A 17,474-nucleotide genomic window follows, 5' to 3' on the forward strand; every position below is an offset into this window, starting at 1 on the left:
TCTCCTAAGCCCCTCCCCCCACAAGGGAGAATGAATTTGTGTGCATGAGCAGTGATTGACACGCAGTTAGACACCCCGCTGGCCCTGATTGGTGCATCTGAACAGGGAGCTGTGGATTTTTGCAAATCTCACTCCAGGCTGTAGGTGGAGCCAGAGGAGCTGGATTTATTTTAATGACACATGATCATGTAGTTGTACTGGAACATAGGGTCAGTTTCAGCAAATATGACAGAAAGTTAGTTTTATAAGTCTTACCTACTGCACCTTTAAGACCATTACATTTTAATCAATACAGTGCAACATTGAAAGCCATCATATCCCATAGTGGGAATGATTTACATAGTAAGAATGATGCAAAATTATTATTATTTTTTTTAAATGAACATTTTCTTTTCTTGAGTTTCACTACTGCTGACACCCAAAGAGTTGGTAAATATCAACCATCTCCTCCATGCCCAAACAGGTGATTCTGTGTTCCTGGGTTTGACACTCAGCATCTGTGGGCCAGTACTCGATCCAGGTTCTCTCTCCAAGCACATACTGTTTCCTGAGGAAAGCACAGTGAAACATACAAAACATACTCTGTAACACTGTTACACAACATTAAAAGCCTCTTCACCTCTTCCCACAATCACTATCAATAGTGACAGTAACACTTAAGCTAGAGTACAATGAAGGCTTTGATTTACTAAAAAACAATAAAAATGTTGAAATGCAAACTCCACACACATTCACACAAAGAACAAACTTACTGTTGTTGTTGGTCATCTCTGTGAATATCTTTGGACGTGCCCATGATGAGGTAGGTTTTGCCCGTTCCAAGAATTAAAGACTCCCGGCAGTAGGGATAACGGAGGAATGTGCGCTGTTGATTCAGAGGACCCACATCAAGAGTTCCTGTAATTCAAGTATAGCAGAACAGAGAAAAGGTAAGGATTAAAATAGCTAACGGTGCAGTACAAAACATTTGTGTTGTATTCTCATATTTCCACTGAAATCATGCTTAAAGAAATAGTTGGACATTTGGGGAAATACTTATTTGCCTTCTTGCCGAGAGTTAGACTGATACCTCTAATGAAACCACTCTTATGACAGCGTAGCTTACATGCAACTTAGCTTAGCACAAAGACTGAAAACAGGGGAAAACGGCTAGCCTGGCTCTGCACAATATGCACAAATGTAATAATAACTCAACAAAAACATCATACAATTTTAGAAATATGTATTCACAATGTATTCAACAATAACACCAGTACATAAAATGTAGCCTACATATGGTCATAAATATGTAAACAGTCTACACAAGACGCAGCAGTATGTGCAAAATGTGTAAGTGACGTGTTCCAGGAAAAAACCCTAAATAGCCAACAGACTAAAGAAGACAGACATCAACAGGTGTTTTCAACTTTGGTTCGAGTAAAGTGGCGAACTTTTTTTAGTCGACTCATACAGTTGTGTAGACATCCCAGTATCAATCCACATATTAACCTACACTTCCTCCCACTTCTGGTGTTCCTGCGTATTTACTAACCAGCAGCTATCGGGTCGCCGGTGAAAGCCCTCCTGTAGTGTTCTCTGTCCTGCTGTTGTCTCCGTCATGCTGCCTGGCCCTGTACCCATACATCCATGCCCTGTACCCATACATCCACGCCCTGTACCCATACATCCACGCCCTGTATCCATACATCCACGCCCTGTACCCATACATCCACGCCCTGTATCCATACATCCACGCCCTGTATCCATACATCCACGCCCTGTACCCATACATCCACGCCCTGTACCCATACATCCATGCCCTGTATCCATACATCCATGCCTGTAACGTTACCGGGGTTAGCTTCTGTTTCGGGGAAAGGGGGCTTTGCGTTCTCCTTTATCTTGTTAAGGTAAGCTAGGTTAGCCTCCTAGCTTGTGTGTGCTTCTCAAATGTACTTTCAAATTCGTGGGGTTTTTCCCTGTAATAAATTGACCACATATTTTACCACCTTCCACTGAGAGGCGCTTTTATCTGACACAGTCATAATCAAATAGGTGCCTCTTTCTTCCGACTTTCGGTACCGCTATGATGCCAGGTGAGTGGCATGGACTATGTTGTGTTCAAGTTGACGTGGAATGTCGGGATTTCTGGGTTCCCAGTCGGAAACTATACATGTCTACGGGAAATGTCATGGTCGGAAAGATATAACGTTATTTGCTCTATGAAAGACATCAACACAGACGAAAACTAAGAACATTTACTCGATAATTTTATTTTAGTTAGTTTTGCAAACAGACATTACAGTTTTAGTTTAGTTATCGTTTTTTGTAATGCCTCGTTTTTATTTTTATTTCAGTTAACGCCAATGATTTTTCCCACCTAGTTTTCGTTATTTTGTTCGTTTTCATTAACGATTATAACCTTGCGGCAGGTAGAGTTCACAACAATGATTGCTAGCTGTTGTCCCTGGTCCAAGAGATTATCCTAGATGAGAAAGAGTTCCAAGCTTGTACAGTTGCTGGTCGCACCTTATTGAGTCGCAGTTGTATGTTCAAGGTTGACAAGGTTATGAATCCAGAATGATTTCATACACATATCCGGAATAAACCAATTTTTCAAAATAGTTTTCTTTGCAGAGGTAAACCCTGCAAATACCATTTTGAAATTAATTTGCTTTAAATTGATATCAGAATTATCAGTAAGGAGACAAAAGCCAGGATTAGGAACATAAGAAATGTCAAGTATGCCCGCCAAAACTGAGTTTACATGAAGCAAAGAACTTAGAGATAACTGGACAATCCCAAAACATGTGTAAAAATGTTCCAGGTGAAGCAGTGTTACATATATGACAGTTGTTAGTAGCTTGTAATTTCATCTGAAATCTCTTATAGGCTGTGATGTAGGCTCTATGTATGGTTTTGAAGTGAATGAGTTGGTGAGCTAGGTTCTTAGAAGTCATACTGTCACGGGTACAATGTTGGACTCAAATGCTTATTAATAAATAAACAATCCAGGCAACGGTACAAATCCAGTAGGCTGAAGGTGTGGTCGAAAATACAAACAAAAGATCTGGAAACACTGGAAAACAAACACTAGGAAACGCTGGAGAGTGAGACACACGAGGAGTAACAACAATCTGGCAAGGAACAAGTGAACACAGGTGAGTATATATACACGGGGGAGGGGAAGACAACTAGACACAGGTGAATAACATTAGGGCGGAGACAGGTAATCAAAAATGGTGGGAACAAACAAAGGCAGGAAGACAAGTGAAGTGAATGAAGAAAAACAGTGGATTACAAAATAAAACAGGAAGTCCATGAAAACTAACAGAAAACACAATAAGAGCGGAGCAGACATGACACATACATAGATTGTACCAAATTCTCTCCCAATCCTGGTTTATATTCAAACTCCCCAAATCCCTGTTCCACATGGATTCAATTGGTAAAGCCTTGGCGCTGTGCTGAATCAGTGTACTATATATTAAGGAGACAGACGATCTGCCCAGTAACGGTGCAATCCATTGTAACATGGGATGTGAGGGGAGAGGAGAATTCCAGGGAACTCCACAAGCTTTTAAGGCTGATCTTAGCTGAAAGTAAACAAAATAAGAGGATGCAGGAAGAGAAAAGCTTGTTCTTAAGTCTTGTATGGAACAAAGACCTTGAGTGTCATATATATCGCCTAATGTATTCACTCCAAGAGATGACCAAGATGGTTGATTAAATGGTTCATTACCGCATAATAACCTACGGTTAGTAGTAGTAGATAACTTTATTGTCCCCGTGGGGCAGTTTGGTTTGCGGCACAGTCGCCAGGCACTTTATAACAAGACATCAGACATATGATACAAACAAATAGTCCATACATCAGACACCGACAGAATAAACATGAAGAATATGCATCACACACTACAATACACTATACACCCTTGGGTATGACCAGGCCAGTTGGACATCTGGCCTGGACATCTGTAAGGTGATGAGTGCTGCTTTTTGATCTCTATGGAAGGTCCCACTCTTGATTGCAAAATTAAATGAATCAAGCATGAGTTTGCCCACCATGTCCCAATGTTGTACATACAGCTCTGGTGGGAGGCCATCCAAGCCAGGCGATTTGCCTTTATTGCAGACTGAGCTCATTAAGTGGCGTATGCATGACACGCCAATTCGTATGCCATTTTGGCGTGTTATCAAGACGCATAATCGTTTTTTTAGCGTGTTTATCAATGCCGTTTGGCCTCCATTGACCTATATTACATGTAAATTATCGTCATAGTGAATAGTATGAGAGGCTGGAGGTTGGTTGGGGTGGTGGATGGGTAAAACACAGGACTTTCGCTCAGGAGAGCCAGGATTGTGTCCTGCGTGTGCCGTTTATCAACTTTTTTTTTTTTTTTTTTTTTTTTAATAAAGCCTTCCCCCAATATTTTTTGGGACGCCATGTGTTGCGTATGTTTACATCCACTGTACACAGCATAGACATACATGCGGATAGCTCAAAATGCGTACAGATAACACGCCATTTAGCTTTAGAAAAGTGGCGTGTATGTTTACGCAAAGTCATGATGCCATGTTGTTTATTGAGAGATTTCACAGCTCTATGTAGTTCATCCAGCTTTAACGCAGCTTCCAGATCATCTTGGTCTGTTTGCCTGAGGCAGGGAAGCTCTAATTTGTCAAGAAAATGTTTACTGGTAGCATTGTCATACGCATTTTCTGATTTGTATAGATTTTCATAGAATGTTAAAAATGTATCATTAATGGCCTGCGGATTGCTTGTGATTTTGCAATCAAGTTTATTTATTGTTGGGATGTGAGCTTTTGTTTCACATTCCATAAGCGTAAGAGCCAGCAGGTGACTCAGCCTCTCTGCTTCAAAGTAGTACTTTTGTCTAGTTCTATGCAGGATAAATTCTGCCTTTGAAATGGCCAGTGTATTGTATTCATCTTTCAGAGATGCCAGCAGTTTAGACTGATCATCTGAGAAGCTATGTTTTTGTGACTTCTCTAAAGATTCTATTTTGTTTTCAAGATTTGTGATCTGGGAAGCTTTTGTTTTAGCTACAGTTGAGGAGAATGAAATACAGAAACCACGAATAAAACACATTGTGGACAATTTGTGGGGTCAACTGGTCAATAACCAGTAACTCCAGGACCAATAACCTCTGGAGTGTCCGCTAGTTGCCTGACAATGTAAGCTAGATTAGCTGGCTGCTAGAGGTAGCTTCATTCTCATCTAACTCTCTGCAAGAAAGCATTTGAGTGCATTTTTAACAATATTTTTTTTGTCTTATTGGAAACACCATTGAAATTCAATGTGCCCAAACCATTTCAGAAAGAGGAAAACAAATTATGTCACTATCACCTTTAACCCTTGTCTGGTGTTCATATGTGGACCCACCACATTATTAGGCTTTTAAATCAATACAGCCATAACAATTTATGTAAACATACTTAACAGATGTTTACTTTAGCTCAATTACCAATGATATATACATAATATATGGTTCATATTTGCCATTTACCCCTGTGAGATCACATTTATGATCATATGATCATTTTCGTTTTTTCTGAGAAAAAACATAAAATTGAAATTCAGTTATAAAAAAGGTAAAAAAAATCCTCTCCTGGAACCATCACCTTATCGTGGTGGAGAGGTTTGTGTGTCCCTATGAACCTGAGGGCTGTGTTGTCTGGAGCTTTGTGCTCCTGGTAGGGTCTCCCAAGGCAAAGTGGTCTCAGGGGAGGGGCCAGACAAAGAATGGTTCAAAAACCCTATGAAAAAACGAGGTAGAGATGGAGTGACCCTGCCCGGAGGAAGCCCGGGGCCCCCGTCTGGAGCCAGGCCCAGATGGAGGGCCCGTCAGCGAGCGCCTGGTGGCCGGGTTTGCCATGGAGCCCGGCCGGGCACAGCCCGAAAAAGCTACGTGGCACCTCGCTCTCCAACCCATGGGCCCACCACCTGTGGGAGGAACCGCTGGGGTCGGGTGCGCTGCCACATGGGTGGCAGTGAAGGTCAGGGGCCTCAACGGACCAGACCCGGGCAGCAGACGCTGGCTCTGGGGACGTGGAACGTCACCTCTCTGTGGGGGAAGGAGCCGGAACTTGTGCGGGAGGTGGAGCGCTACCAGTTGGATCTGGTGGGGCTTACCTCTACGCACAGTCTCGGTTCTGGAACCATACTCCTGGATAGGGGTTGGACTCTTTTCTTCTCCGGAGTTGCCCAGGGTGTGAGGCGCCAGGCGGGTGTGGGGATACTCACAAGCCCCCGGCTGAGCGCCGCTACGTTGGAGTTTACCCCGGTGGACGAGAGGGTCGCCTCCCTACGCCTGCGGGTTGTGGGGAGGAAAACTCTGACTGTTGTTTGTGCGTATGCACCAAACAAGAGCTCGGAGTATTCGGCCTTCTTGGAGACCTTGAATGGAGTCCTGTATGGGGCTCCAGTGGGGGACTCCATAGTTCTGCTGGGGGACTTCAACGCGCACGTGGGAAATGATGGAGACACATGGAGAGGCGTGATTGGGAGGAACGGCCTCCCTGATCTAAACCAGAGTGGTTGTTTGTTGTTGGACTTCTGTGCTAGTCATGGTTTGTCTATAACGAACACCATGTTCGAACATAGGGATGCTCATAAGTGTACTTGGTACCAGAGCACCCTAGGCCAAAGGTCAATGATCGATTTTATAATCATTTCATCTGATCTGAGGCTGTATGTTTTGGACACTCGGGTGAAGAGAGGGGCAGAGCTGTCAACTGATCACCATCTGGTGGTGAGTTGGGTCAGAGGGTGTGGGAAGACTCTGGACAGACCTGGTAAGCCCAAACGGGTAGTGCGGGTAAATTGGGAACGTCTGGAGGAGGCCCCTGTCCGACAGACTTTCAACTCACACCTCCAGCGTAGCTTTTCGTGCATCCCTGTGGAGGCTGGGGGCATTGAACCCGAGTGGACAATGTTCAAAGTTTCCATTGCTGAAGCTGCGGCGGGGAGCTGTGGTCTTAGGGTCTTAGGTGCCTCAAGGGGCGGTAACCGGACACCGGTGGTCAGGGAAGCCGTCCGACTGAAGAAGGAGTCTTTCCGGGATATGTTATCCCAGAGGACTCCGGAGGCAGTTGCAAGGTACCGAAGGGCCCGAAGGGCTGCAGCCTCTGCCGTGAAAGAGGCAAAGCAGCGGGTGTGGGAGTAGTTCGGAGAAGACATGGAGAAGGACTTTCGGTCGGCACCAAGGTGCTTCTGGAAAACCGTTCGCCACCTCAGGAGGGGGAAGCGGGGAACCATCCAAGCTGTGTACAGTAAGGATGGGACGCTGTTGACCTCAACTGAGGAGGTAATAGGGCGGTGGAAGGAGCACTTTGAGGAACTCCTAAATCCGACTAATACGCCCTCTATGGTAGAGGCAGAGCTGGAGGATGATGGGGGATTGTCGTCAATTTCCCTGGTGGAAGTTGCTGAGGTAGTTAAACAACTCCACAGTGGCAAAGCCCCAGGGATTGATGAGATCCGTCCAGAAATGCTTAAAGCTCTGGGTGTGGAGGGGTTGTCTTGGTTGACACGCCTCTTCAACATTGCGTGGAAGTCGGGGACGGTGCTTTTCAAAAAGGGGGACCAGAGGGTGTGTGCCAATTACAGGGGTATCACACTTCTCAGCCTCCCCGGTAAAGTCTACTCCAAGGTGCTGGAAAGGAGGGTTCGGTCGATAGTCGAACCTCAGGTTGAAGAGGAACAATGCGGATTCCGTCCTGGTCGTGGAACAATGGACCAGATCTTTACTCTCGCAAGGATCCTGGAGGGAGCCTGGGAGTATGCCCAACCGGTCTACATGTGCTTTGTGGATCTGGAGAAGGCGTATGACCGGGTCCCCCGGGAGATACTGTGGGAGGTGCTGCGGGAGTATGGGGTGAGGGGGTCCCTTCTCAGGGCCATCCAATCTCTGTACGACCAAAGCGAGAGCTGTGTCCGGGTTCTCGGCAGTAAGTCGGACTTGTTTCAGGTGAGAGTTGGCCTCCGCCAGGGCTGCGCTTTGTCACCAATCCTGTTTGTAGTATTTATGGACAGGATATCGAGGCGTAGTCAGGGTGGAGAGGGGTTGCAGTTTGGTGAGCTGGGGATCTCATCGCTGCTTTTTGCGGATGATGTGGTCCTGATGGAATCGTCGGCCTGTGACCTTCAGCACTCACTGGATCGGTTCGCAGCCGAGTGTGAAGCGGCTGGGATGAGGATCAGCACCTCTAAATCTGAGGCCATGGTTCTCAGCAGGAAACCGATGGAGTGCCTTCTCCAGGTAGGGAATGAGTCTTTACCCCAAGTGAAGGAGTTCAAGTACCTTGGGGTATTGTTCGCGAGTGAGGGGACAATGGAGCGGGAGATTGGTCGGAGAATCGGCGCAGCGGGTGCGGTATTACACTCAATTTATCGCACCGTTGTGACGAAAAGAGAGCTGAGCCAGAAGGCAAAGCTCTCAATCTACCGGTCAGTTTTCGTTCCTACCCTCACCTATGGTCATGAAGGCTGGGTCATGACCGAAAGAACGATATCCAGGGTACAAGCGGCCGAAATGGGTTTCCTCAGGAGGGTGGCTGGCGTCTCCCTTAGAGATAGGGTGAGAAGCTCAGTCATCCGTGAGGAGCTCGGAGTAGAGCCGCTGCTCCTTCGCGTCGAAAGGAGCCAGTTGAGGTGGTTCGGGCATCTGGTAAGGATGCCCCCTGGGCGCCTCCCTAGGGAGGTGTTCCAGGCACGTCCAGCTGGGAGGAGGCCTCGGGGAAGATCCAGGACTAGGTGGAGAGATTATATCTCCAACCTGGCCTGGGAACGCCTCGGGATCCCCCAGTCGGAGCTGGTTAATGTGGCTCGGGAAAGGGAAGTTTGGGGTCCCCTGCTGGAGCTGCTACCCCCGCAACCCGTTACCGGATAAGCGGAAGAAGATGGATGGAAAAAAAATATATAAACTAGATTTTTGATCATTATTGGTGCTTATTTCTTAGAACTTAATCAGAACAAGTGAAAGTGCTTGAAATGTAACAATTTTGTAACTTTGTGTGGGAATAGCAGGTGCAGAAAGACATCATATACACTGGGGTCCAGTAGACCTGAACACCTCATATGTAATAGTTATGTGTAGGGGGGGTGTACCGTGTGCAGTCATTGAAAATAAGTTATTTTTCATGTTCTTCACAGAAAATGAGCCAAGGCCAATGGGTTTGAGTTAGAAGAAATAATAAATAGCATACTTTTTTTTTTAGCAAACATTGAAAACGGGTCCCACAGACCCAAACACCACACAAGGGTTAAGGGACCCTGGAAAAACATCAGTGTTTTGTACATTTTAAGCAGTTAAAAGATAAATACCTTCTTTGATGACTTCCAGTACCTCCCCTTTGTAAATGTCAGTGGACAAATCTTCTTTAAAACTTTCCAGTCTCACTTTGTACGCTGAGGACAGACAAGTTGTTAGCAGATTGTAAGCTCACTTACTCACACTAACATACAAACATTTTTTGGGATAAAAGTGCTTCATAAATACAATCCATTCACACTCTCTTACCAAAATCTATTATGCTGGTCTGTGTACTCTCACAGATCTTAGCTGTTCGCTGATCATTGGTGAATTTCTCCTTGTTCTGCATACTGCAGTTCTCTGGAAATACACAATAGGCACAACGTAAATACGCAACTGATCAAATAAGCACATGTGGATGTGTGTGGATGGGTTGATGGGTGAGTGCAACTGTATCTGATACACAATTTAAATATGTTTGTGAGTTGTTTTTTTGTTTAAGTATTATAATGAGCTATTCTTTAGCTAGCCCGCTGCTCTGACAATACTTGATCCTGCAGGTGCTTGTTGCCTTGATGGAATATTGTGATGATTATTTAACAATTTACAATCTGGTGATTTACTAAATTTATTTAAATTCCACAGCCATCTCCTTTACCAGATCTTAAAAAAGCACTCTACAGTATACCGTACCCTCTCAAGTAGTACTACTTGGCCTGAGAAAATGCTTATACATTGTCCTCTGTAGCTCTGAAGGGAGTTTTCTGTACTCTGAAAGAACAATCCTGGTGATGTCATCATGGTTTCACCATCATTTTTAGCAAAGTTTGCCATTAATAGTGACCATCTCTGTCGGTCTGTCGGTCAGTGATCCCACAACTTTGGTCCTGATGGAAGAATCTCAACAACTAATGGATCGATTTCCATAATATCCGATAGAGATATGTAAGGTGCCCAGAGGATAAATTTGAATGACTTCGTGATTCCCTGAATTTTCTTATAGCGCCACCAGCAGGTTTACATTTTTAGCTTTTAGTAACACGTCTCAACATCTATTTAATGGATTGCCATTAAATAAGATTCAGACATGTATCTTTTCCTAGGTACATTGTCATCACTTGTGTGATGTTCTGACTTTTTTTCTTTTAATGAAATGTTTTTTTAAAAATCTTTGTGCAATGTTCATGTTCATGACCCAACTACTGCAAAATAAATTAAACTTCCAACTAACCAACAACCCATATGTGACAGCATGTCAGCATTTTCATTTTGAGCATTTTAGCATTTAGCCCAAAAGTGCTGCTGTACATACAGCCCAGTGGTGTAGTCTAATGTATTGTAGTGGGTATACTTTACTGTATATATAGGCTATATTGGCCAGAATCTGCCTTTGGGAGAGGAGGGGGGGCATATCATAGTGGGGGGTCTGGGTGCCCCCCCAGGGTTATTTTGAGCGTCGAAGACTTCATTTCCTGCATTCGGATACACTTTTATGCACCAATTTACAGTGGAAATACCTTTATTTAGCTGATCTGAAGAAGATAAACACAGATGACAATTCAAAATATATCAAAAATATAATGAAAGTATGTTGTTGCGTGTCATTGGGCATTTTTAAGTGGGTATAAGGAAAGCCTGGAGCTTTCTTAGTGGATATACTGCGTATACCTGCGTATCACGTAGACTACACCACTGGTACAGCCTCTAAGAGCCACTAGCATGGCTGTAGACTCTTTATCTTTTTTAATCTTCTCTTGGCCAATAATACATTGCTGCAGTTTACAGACAATGCAGGATGATATGATGACATGATGGATCAATGTTTTATCTCTATGAAGCACCATGTTAGTGTTGGGTTTAGGTGTTTGTTCAAGAATTTCAGATATTACAAATTTATGTTTACAGACAACGGATTAGGTCACTTTGACATCATCCTGCTTACCTTCTGCACATCTGCATGCGTCACTTGTACAGAGCTGCAGTAGTTCTCCAGCTTTCCTCTCTGGATGGTAGAATTTGACACAGTATCTTTCTGCAATGGGAAAGAAAGATTTCAGAAAATGTACATTCAATTTTTTGAAAATGTAATAATGCTAGCTTATCCCGTTGTATCTACTTTGACATCTATTGGCAGCAATGCACATGGAGGCATCACATGTGTTCAAAGTGTCTCTGAGACTCACGGTCATAGTATTCATAGACAGACACAGCAGCTGGTTGTGTGAATCCCACTTTCATCTCCTGATGGATCCTAAAAGCAATCTCCTCTGGTCGTGTGTGAGAAACCTGTGGACCAATGAGAGATAGAGAGATGAAAGGAAGAACAGGGCAGAGAGAGACATAGTACAGAGGAAGGAAACAGTGAAGGCTAACCTTATCCAGGTAGATGATGAGTGAGCCTCTTTCTGACAGGACTGTGTTCATCTCATATTTTGCAATATTGCGGGCTCGTCCTTTAGACAACTACACACACACACACACACACACACACACACACACACACACACACACACACACACACACACACACACACACACACACATACGCACAAAGACACACAGACACACACAGGTTTGTGTCACTATCTTTGTGGGGACCCGTCATTTACATAATGCATTCCCTAGCCCCTTACCCTAACCTTAACCATCACCACTAAATGCCTAACCTTAACCCTTACCCTCACCCTAACCATAACCTAATTCTAACCCTAATCCTAAAACCAAGTCTTAACCCTCAAACAGACCTTTAGATTTTAGATATTTAGAAAGCTGTCTGGACCCCACAAGTATACTCGACTCCAAACACAGTCTCATGGCAGTTTGTGTACATGTCATGTTATTCTTAATCTATTGATACGTGTTCACGGAGACGTTTTTCTCGTTTTTTTACGTGTAAATGTCATGTTATTTTCTCGGGGAAAGGACGCCGGGAGGCGGCCGAAAAGGACGCTCCATAAGCCGGGAGGCGGCCCGCTGGGGATGCGCCACAATAACACGCGGGACAAAACGCCACACACACACACACACACACACACAGTCAGATAACTTTCTAAACTTTCTAAAACATCTTGTTCCTCCCAACCATAAACACTGACTGAACTGTATGTGGATACATGACGTGTATTATATATGTATTATATATATATAATGTATTAAATATATATTGTATATATAATGTATTTGTATGTTCTTACTAAGTCCAGGTCAGCTGTGTTAACGGTGAAGCCAGTTGGTAAGCCAATATCCAGGATTGACATGGATGCATCCCTCTCTTTGTCCTTATAACTGTACACAGCATGGATGGAATAATTAAATAACAGCATAAAAAAGCTAAAATCCTTCAAGATTTTAAAATTATGAGAACAACACTTGTTCACTCATGACTTCTTGATTATACTCACAAAAACTCTATTTTCAGCTTATATGTTTTCTTATCCTCATCCATTTTCTCTGCAGGAACAAAATAATGTATATAATAATTGAGTATTTTGTTTATTCGTTTCACATAAGGTAACAACACATAACGATGAATAAAGAAAGAGACAGAGGGAACCAAATTACCTGGCAGGAGCTGCACTGACAGGTTAAACTTCTGACAGTCACTTTCCTTTACTTTAGGCAGAGCGTAATACAGAGACACCATCTGGCAGACAGATACAAGTGCATCTTTATATGTGATGAACTCATAGACATAACAATATAAGGTTAAACAAATCTTTGGTTTCTTCTGAGATTAAAAAAAGAGACATCAATAATCAACTGAGGATAAAACTCAGAACAATAATAACGTGTACTTACTTTCACTGTTGCTTCTCCTGTGCCCTTAGCAGTTACCGTCACATTCTGGTTTATATCATTGATCTGTGGGACACACACACACACACACACACACACACACACACACACACACACACACACACACAGAGATACAGCCAGAGATCAGCAGAAGAAACAGACAGAAAACATCAGGAATGATGATATTAATGATCCACTATGTGTTTGTTTGTTTGTGTGTTTTCTGACTTTAGATGTTCTGGTGGCGTAGTGGTTGTCCCTGTTGAAGTTGAACTTTTCAGGCTGTGACCTGCCCGGCAACAAGATGTCCACATTCAGATCATACTCTGGTTCTTTAGCACTAGTCCAGTACTCCGCTATAGCCTGGTACACCATTATAGTAGCCTAGAGAGAGAGAACAAGTGAAGGACGGGAACAAGAGTTAGAAGAAAAATAGGTCATGAACTTAGCCTGGTTGACACCAGACCCTTCTCAGTTGTAACTTAGAGTGGGTCTGGGGAAGCTTCATTCACAGCCCATTTCCAAAGGGGCGTCACCAACGGACGCCGCTCAAATGCCTCTGGACGCATTGGATAGTCCTTCAACCAATCAGATCAACGATCCGGGTGACGAAGCAGCGACAGTGGCATCAACTCACATGTTGCCATGTTGAATGTAAACAAAAAGCTGCTCGCTGTCGCTGTGCTATAGTCATCGTGTAAAGCCTGTCTCAACGGTTGTGATTGGTGCCTCGATTTGGAAAAATTGGAAATGGGCTTAAATGGGCTCGTAAAAAAAAAAAAATAGTTCGTCAGGGTTTTCCCAGGCTATTATGAGCTAACATAAGCTGCAGGAATCAAGATGGAGAGAGTGGTCTGTGTTACCTGAGTGGATCCAAAGCCTCCGTAAACCATCTGCTGCGTGTTGAACCATCTCACAACAGGTCTGGCTTCTTCAAATGCCTTTATTAACAGAAGACAAGTCAATGGTTGAAATTCACTGTGGTTGACACAATCAAACAGCAGAGACTTGAAACTACTCTGATAAAAGCAGTCAGTCACAAACTACATGTGCTTGATCTTTCCACATTTGTGTCATGATTGTGTGATTATGCAGAGCAGGATGCTCAAATCAGTCCCTTGTTTTTTTATAACTATGTCATAATATATATAACCTTTATTTTAGGAAACCATATTGAGATTAAAACCTCTTTTGCAAGTATAAGACCTGGCCATGTGACAAGGTCACACAGAAAGTATCCAACAACAGTAAATCAGCAACAACAACAATAGGTACCACAATAATTATTTTAAGTTTAAAATCATTTCAAGAGACTCAAGTTTGAGCTTGGCCTGCAGACCGTTTCAGGACCAAGGACCGTAGTAGAACAAGCTTGTTTTACCAGCCTCTGTACTGATAAGAGGTACTTTGAACTGGAGCCATCTGTAAGTCAACTCAATACTAATTCATTGCAAAAGGGAAAGAATAATGCCGTCTATATATCCATATATAATCATAAAGTGCTCTGTGAAGTGGTGACCAGTGTGGGTGGGAATCACTAGAGGCCTCACGATAAGATATCATCATGATACTTATGTCACGATACGATATTACATTACATTACATGTCATTTAGCTGACGCTTTTATCCAAAGCGACTTAAAATTGCTATATATGTCAGAGGTACCACGCCTCTGGAGCGACTAGGGGTTAAGTGTCTTGCTCAGGGACACATTGGTTGATGTATCGCAGTGGGAATCAAACCCAGATCTCCCACACCAAAGGCATGTGTCATATCCACTGCGCCATCGCCACCCCGCCATTACGATTACCTTTGTTCCAAATTTTTCCCTAATTTCAAATGACGTCCCCAAAAGGAAACTTTGTCAACATCTGTTTAATCTAAAAGATACATTTCTCTTTTGTTTGTTCATCTCACTTCAATTTTATTGCTGCAAAAATAAATCCAAATCATCAACTATCAGCCTATGGCAAATATCAGACTTATGGTGTTTTTCCATTACATGGTACCTGCTCGCCTCTACTCAACTCCACTCGCCTCGACTCTACTTTTTTTTTTGGTTTTCCATTATGATAAAAAGTCCCTGGTACCTGCTAACAGGTACTTTATTTAGTATCACCTCCATCGAGGTTCCAAGCGAGTTGAGGCGATACCAAAAGGTGACGTGAAAACCTGCAGACTACTGATTGGTCGGTTAAAATCGTCACTAATCACTGCGTCATCATTGCTATAGCGACAGACAGGGGTGTCCTGAACAAACCCGCCATTTCTTCTTTAGAAACTAAACATGTCTTCTGGCAAACAGCCACATTGAGAATCAAAAACACACACTTTCCACGTTCTGTGTGTGTGTGTGTGTGTGTGTGTGTGTGTGTGTGTGTCGCATTAGGTCACGGCAGTTTCCTGCGGAGTCGCTATGAGGACCAGCCACGCTTGCCTCACGCATGAGGCGGTACTAAATCTGCAATGGAAAATGGAGGACGGGGCACCGCGGTCGAGTCGAGCCAAATCGAGTCGAGTTGAGGCGAGCAGGTACCACCCACCCTTACTCACCAGTAATGTAAATGGTCGACATGAGCCAAATTAACAAATGGAAAAGTATTAAAGTTACTATAAGCAACTTTTTATCTTTTCTGAAACTGCATCATTTTTCATATAATGATCATAAATGACCTGTAACAGCAAGCAAGACTAACAGTGAAAAGAACGCTATTTGTTTTTAGTTTTACTGTAATTAGTGCCTTTGCCCGGTCCAGACTCAGTTGTATGTTTTCTGTCAGAGTCCTGATTAGACATACTCGAGTGGGACATGCTCACCTCGGCTTTAACCAGAGCGAGAAGAGCGTAAGCTGTGGCCTCCAGTGTGTAAACGTGTCCCTTAGGTGTTGGCCAGTGGGACCGCTCTGAGGAAGACATACACAAATATCTTTACATTACTATGCTTTACCTGAATCAAGATTAATTCACTAACAATTTCCCAATTCCTGATCTTAAAATATTGAATTTTATAGAGATAAAATTAAAAAAATAAAGTAAAATGTGCTTGAAGAAAAGAATTTTACTAGCGGTAATTGTTTTATCGTTGCAAGACTATTTAAGCAGAAATGAACATACAGGCTACATGAGAGCCCGACTGAATGTAGTCAATGGAAGCAATAAATTCCTCAGTGCATGCTATATTGACCGATAAAGCTGTGTTCTCTTTAGCGGCACTGAGTCGGCAGTGCCTACATGTACCAGCATGCATTGCGTAAGAGATTCTGACGCCCGCTCAATCCCAATGGACCATTTTCACAGCAGACATGTTGACTTGTCATAGTAGGAAAAGCACAGTTGGAATTGATAACCTTAACGATGGCTCAATTCCATCAAGTGTCCCAGTAAGCTATTTCAGTGAGTCAGCATGAACAATACCAGGACCTCTCCTAAGTGGAATGCAGCCATCATTAATGGTTTTGAATACACCTGTGCTGTTCCTACTATGACATGTCAACATGTCTGCTGGGAAAAAGGTCTATAGAGAGCCAAAGTCACACCCTTCTACTTCTGGTCCATGGGACCTTTCTTTCGAAAAAATATGAACGGGAATCAATGGAGAGATAATAATAATGTTTTGGTCCGGTTTGAATTAAGCCATGGATTACAAATATGATGTTCGTCAATTTAAAAGATAATTTTGCAACCAAAGAAAGTCTCAGTTAGCTGTAGGTTTGTCATATGACCACTTAGTTTAGTGTAAAACCCGCTCAGTGAACTACATCTCTCGTCTCACACAACTTACGTCACCTAGCTTGATGCTCAATTTGCTCGCTAGCTAGCTAGCTTAGCTCTGTTCCACAATACATAACGTTATCTCACCTGATGTGTTTTATCCAGTGAAACTATCATTTGAGTTACATCCCCGGTACGATACACACAGACACACACACAGTGTGTAGTCTTTCTAATTACGTATTTTCACAGTCTTATACTTCAACAGTTTAACAATAAACTGAGACTTTGACGAAATTATCTATTAAAACTATTAAACTGATGAACATCATATGTGTAATTCATGGCTCAATTCAAACGGGATCAAAAGATAATTTGTCTTTTCCCATTCACTCCCGTTCATATTTTTTCCAAGTTAAGGTCCCATGGCGGTCCACCAGAAGGGGAGGGACTTTGTGTTTCTATAGAGCTCAACAGTGACCGCCCACTTTTTTAACGGCTCTGGTTCTGGAAGTGTTTTTCCCCATTCAATTGTTTCATTGACGTTTCGAAAATGCTGATGCTGATATAAAGATTTTTAAGTCTGGAACCATGACAACCAGCTACGAGATGAATAGTGAGCATAACACATTTGTTTCGGCGCAAAAAACATTTTTAAAACAGCCAAAAAGGCGAAAGGTCCAAGAACAGTGGGGCGGAATAAACGGTTGTC

General features: G+C 43.1%; 1 protein-coding gene and 1 long non-coding RNA gene across 3 annotated transcripts in view; one reads left to right on the forward strand and one right to left on the reverse strand.

Annotated features, from left to right (window-relative positions):
• Window positions 1-226: 226 nt before the first annotated feature.
• The window catches only part of LOC116058019 (complement C3-like), a 65,155-nt gene continuing 47,907 nt past the window's right edge, over window positions 227-17,474 (reverse strand). Inside the window, exons 30-44 of one of the 2 annotated variants that reach the window (XM_036006130.1) lie at window positions 15,869-15,954; window positions 13,915-13,992; window positions 13,280-13,435; window positions 13,055-13,117; window positions 12,818-12,899; window positions 12,658-12,706; window positions 12,451-12,541; window positions 11,631-11,720; window positions 11,441-11,543; window positions 11,200-11,289; window positions 9,525-9,617; window positions 9,329-9,412; window positions 753-897; window positions 370-547; window positions 227-332 (exon numbers count right to left, since the gene is read on the reverse strand). In XM_036006130.1, the coding sequence (XP_035862023.1) occupies window positions 406-547; window positions 753-897; window positions 9,329-9,412; window positions 9,525-9,617; window positions 11,200-11,289; window positions 11,441-11,543; window positions 11,631-11,720; window positions 12,451-12,541; window positions 12,658-12,706; window positions 12,818-12,899; window positions 13,055-13,117; window positions 13,280-13,435; window positions 13,915-13,992; window positions 15,869-15,954 (1,352 nt within the window). In that variant the 3' untranslated portion in view covers window positions 227-332; window positions 370-405. Of the gene's footprint in view, window positions 548-752; window positions 898-9,328; window positions 9,413-9,524; window positions 9,618-11,199; window positions 11,290-11,440; window positions 11,544-11,630; window positions 11,721-12,450; window positions 12,542-12,657; window positions 12,707-12,817; window positions 12,900-13,054; window positions 13,118-13,279; window positions 13,436-13,914; window positions 13,993-15,868; window positions 15,955-17,474 lie in introns of both variants that reach the window. The other variant, XM_031310637.2, reaches the window with a different exon arrangement.
• On the forward strand, window positions 9,779-17,190 carry LOC116058042. Its single transcript, XR_004106946.1, has 3 exons — window positions 9,779-10,384; window positions 11,829-11,832; window positions 17,178-17,190. It is a non-coding gene; the product is annotated as an uncharacterized LOC116058042 (long non-coding RNA).

The sequence above is a fragment of the Sander lucioperca genome, chromosome 10 (assembly GCF_008315115.2).
Source record: "Sander lucioperca isolate FBNREF2018 chromosome 10, SLUC_FBN_1.2, whole genome shotgun sequence".
Classification (NCBI taxonomy): domain Eukaryota; kingdom Metazoa; phylum Chordata; class Actinopteri; order Perciformes; family Percidae; genus Sander; species Sander lucioperca.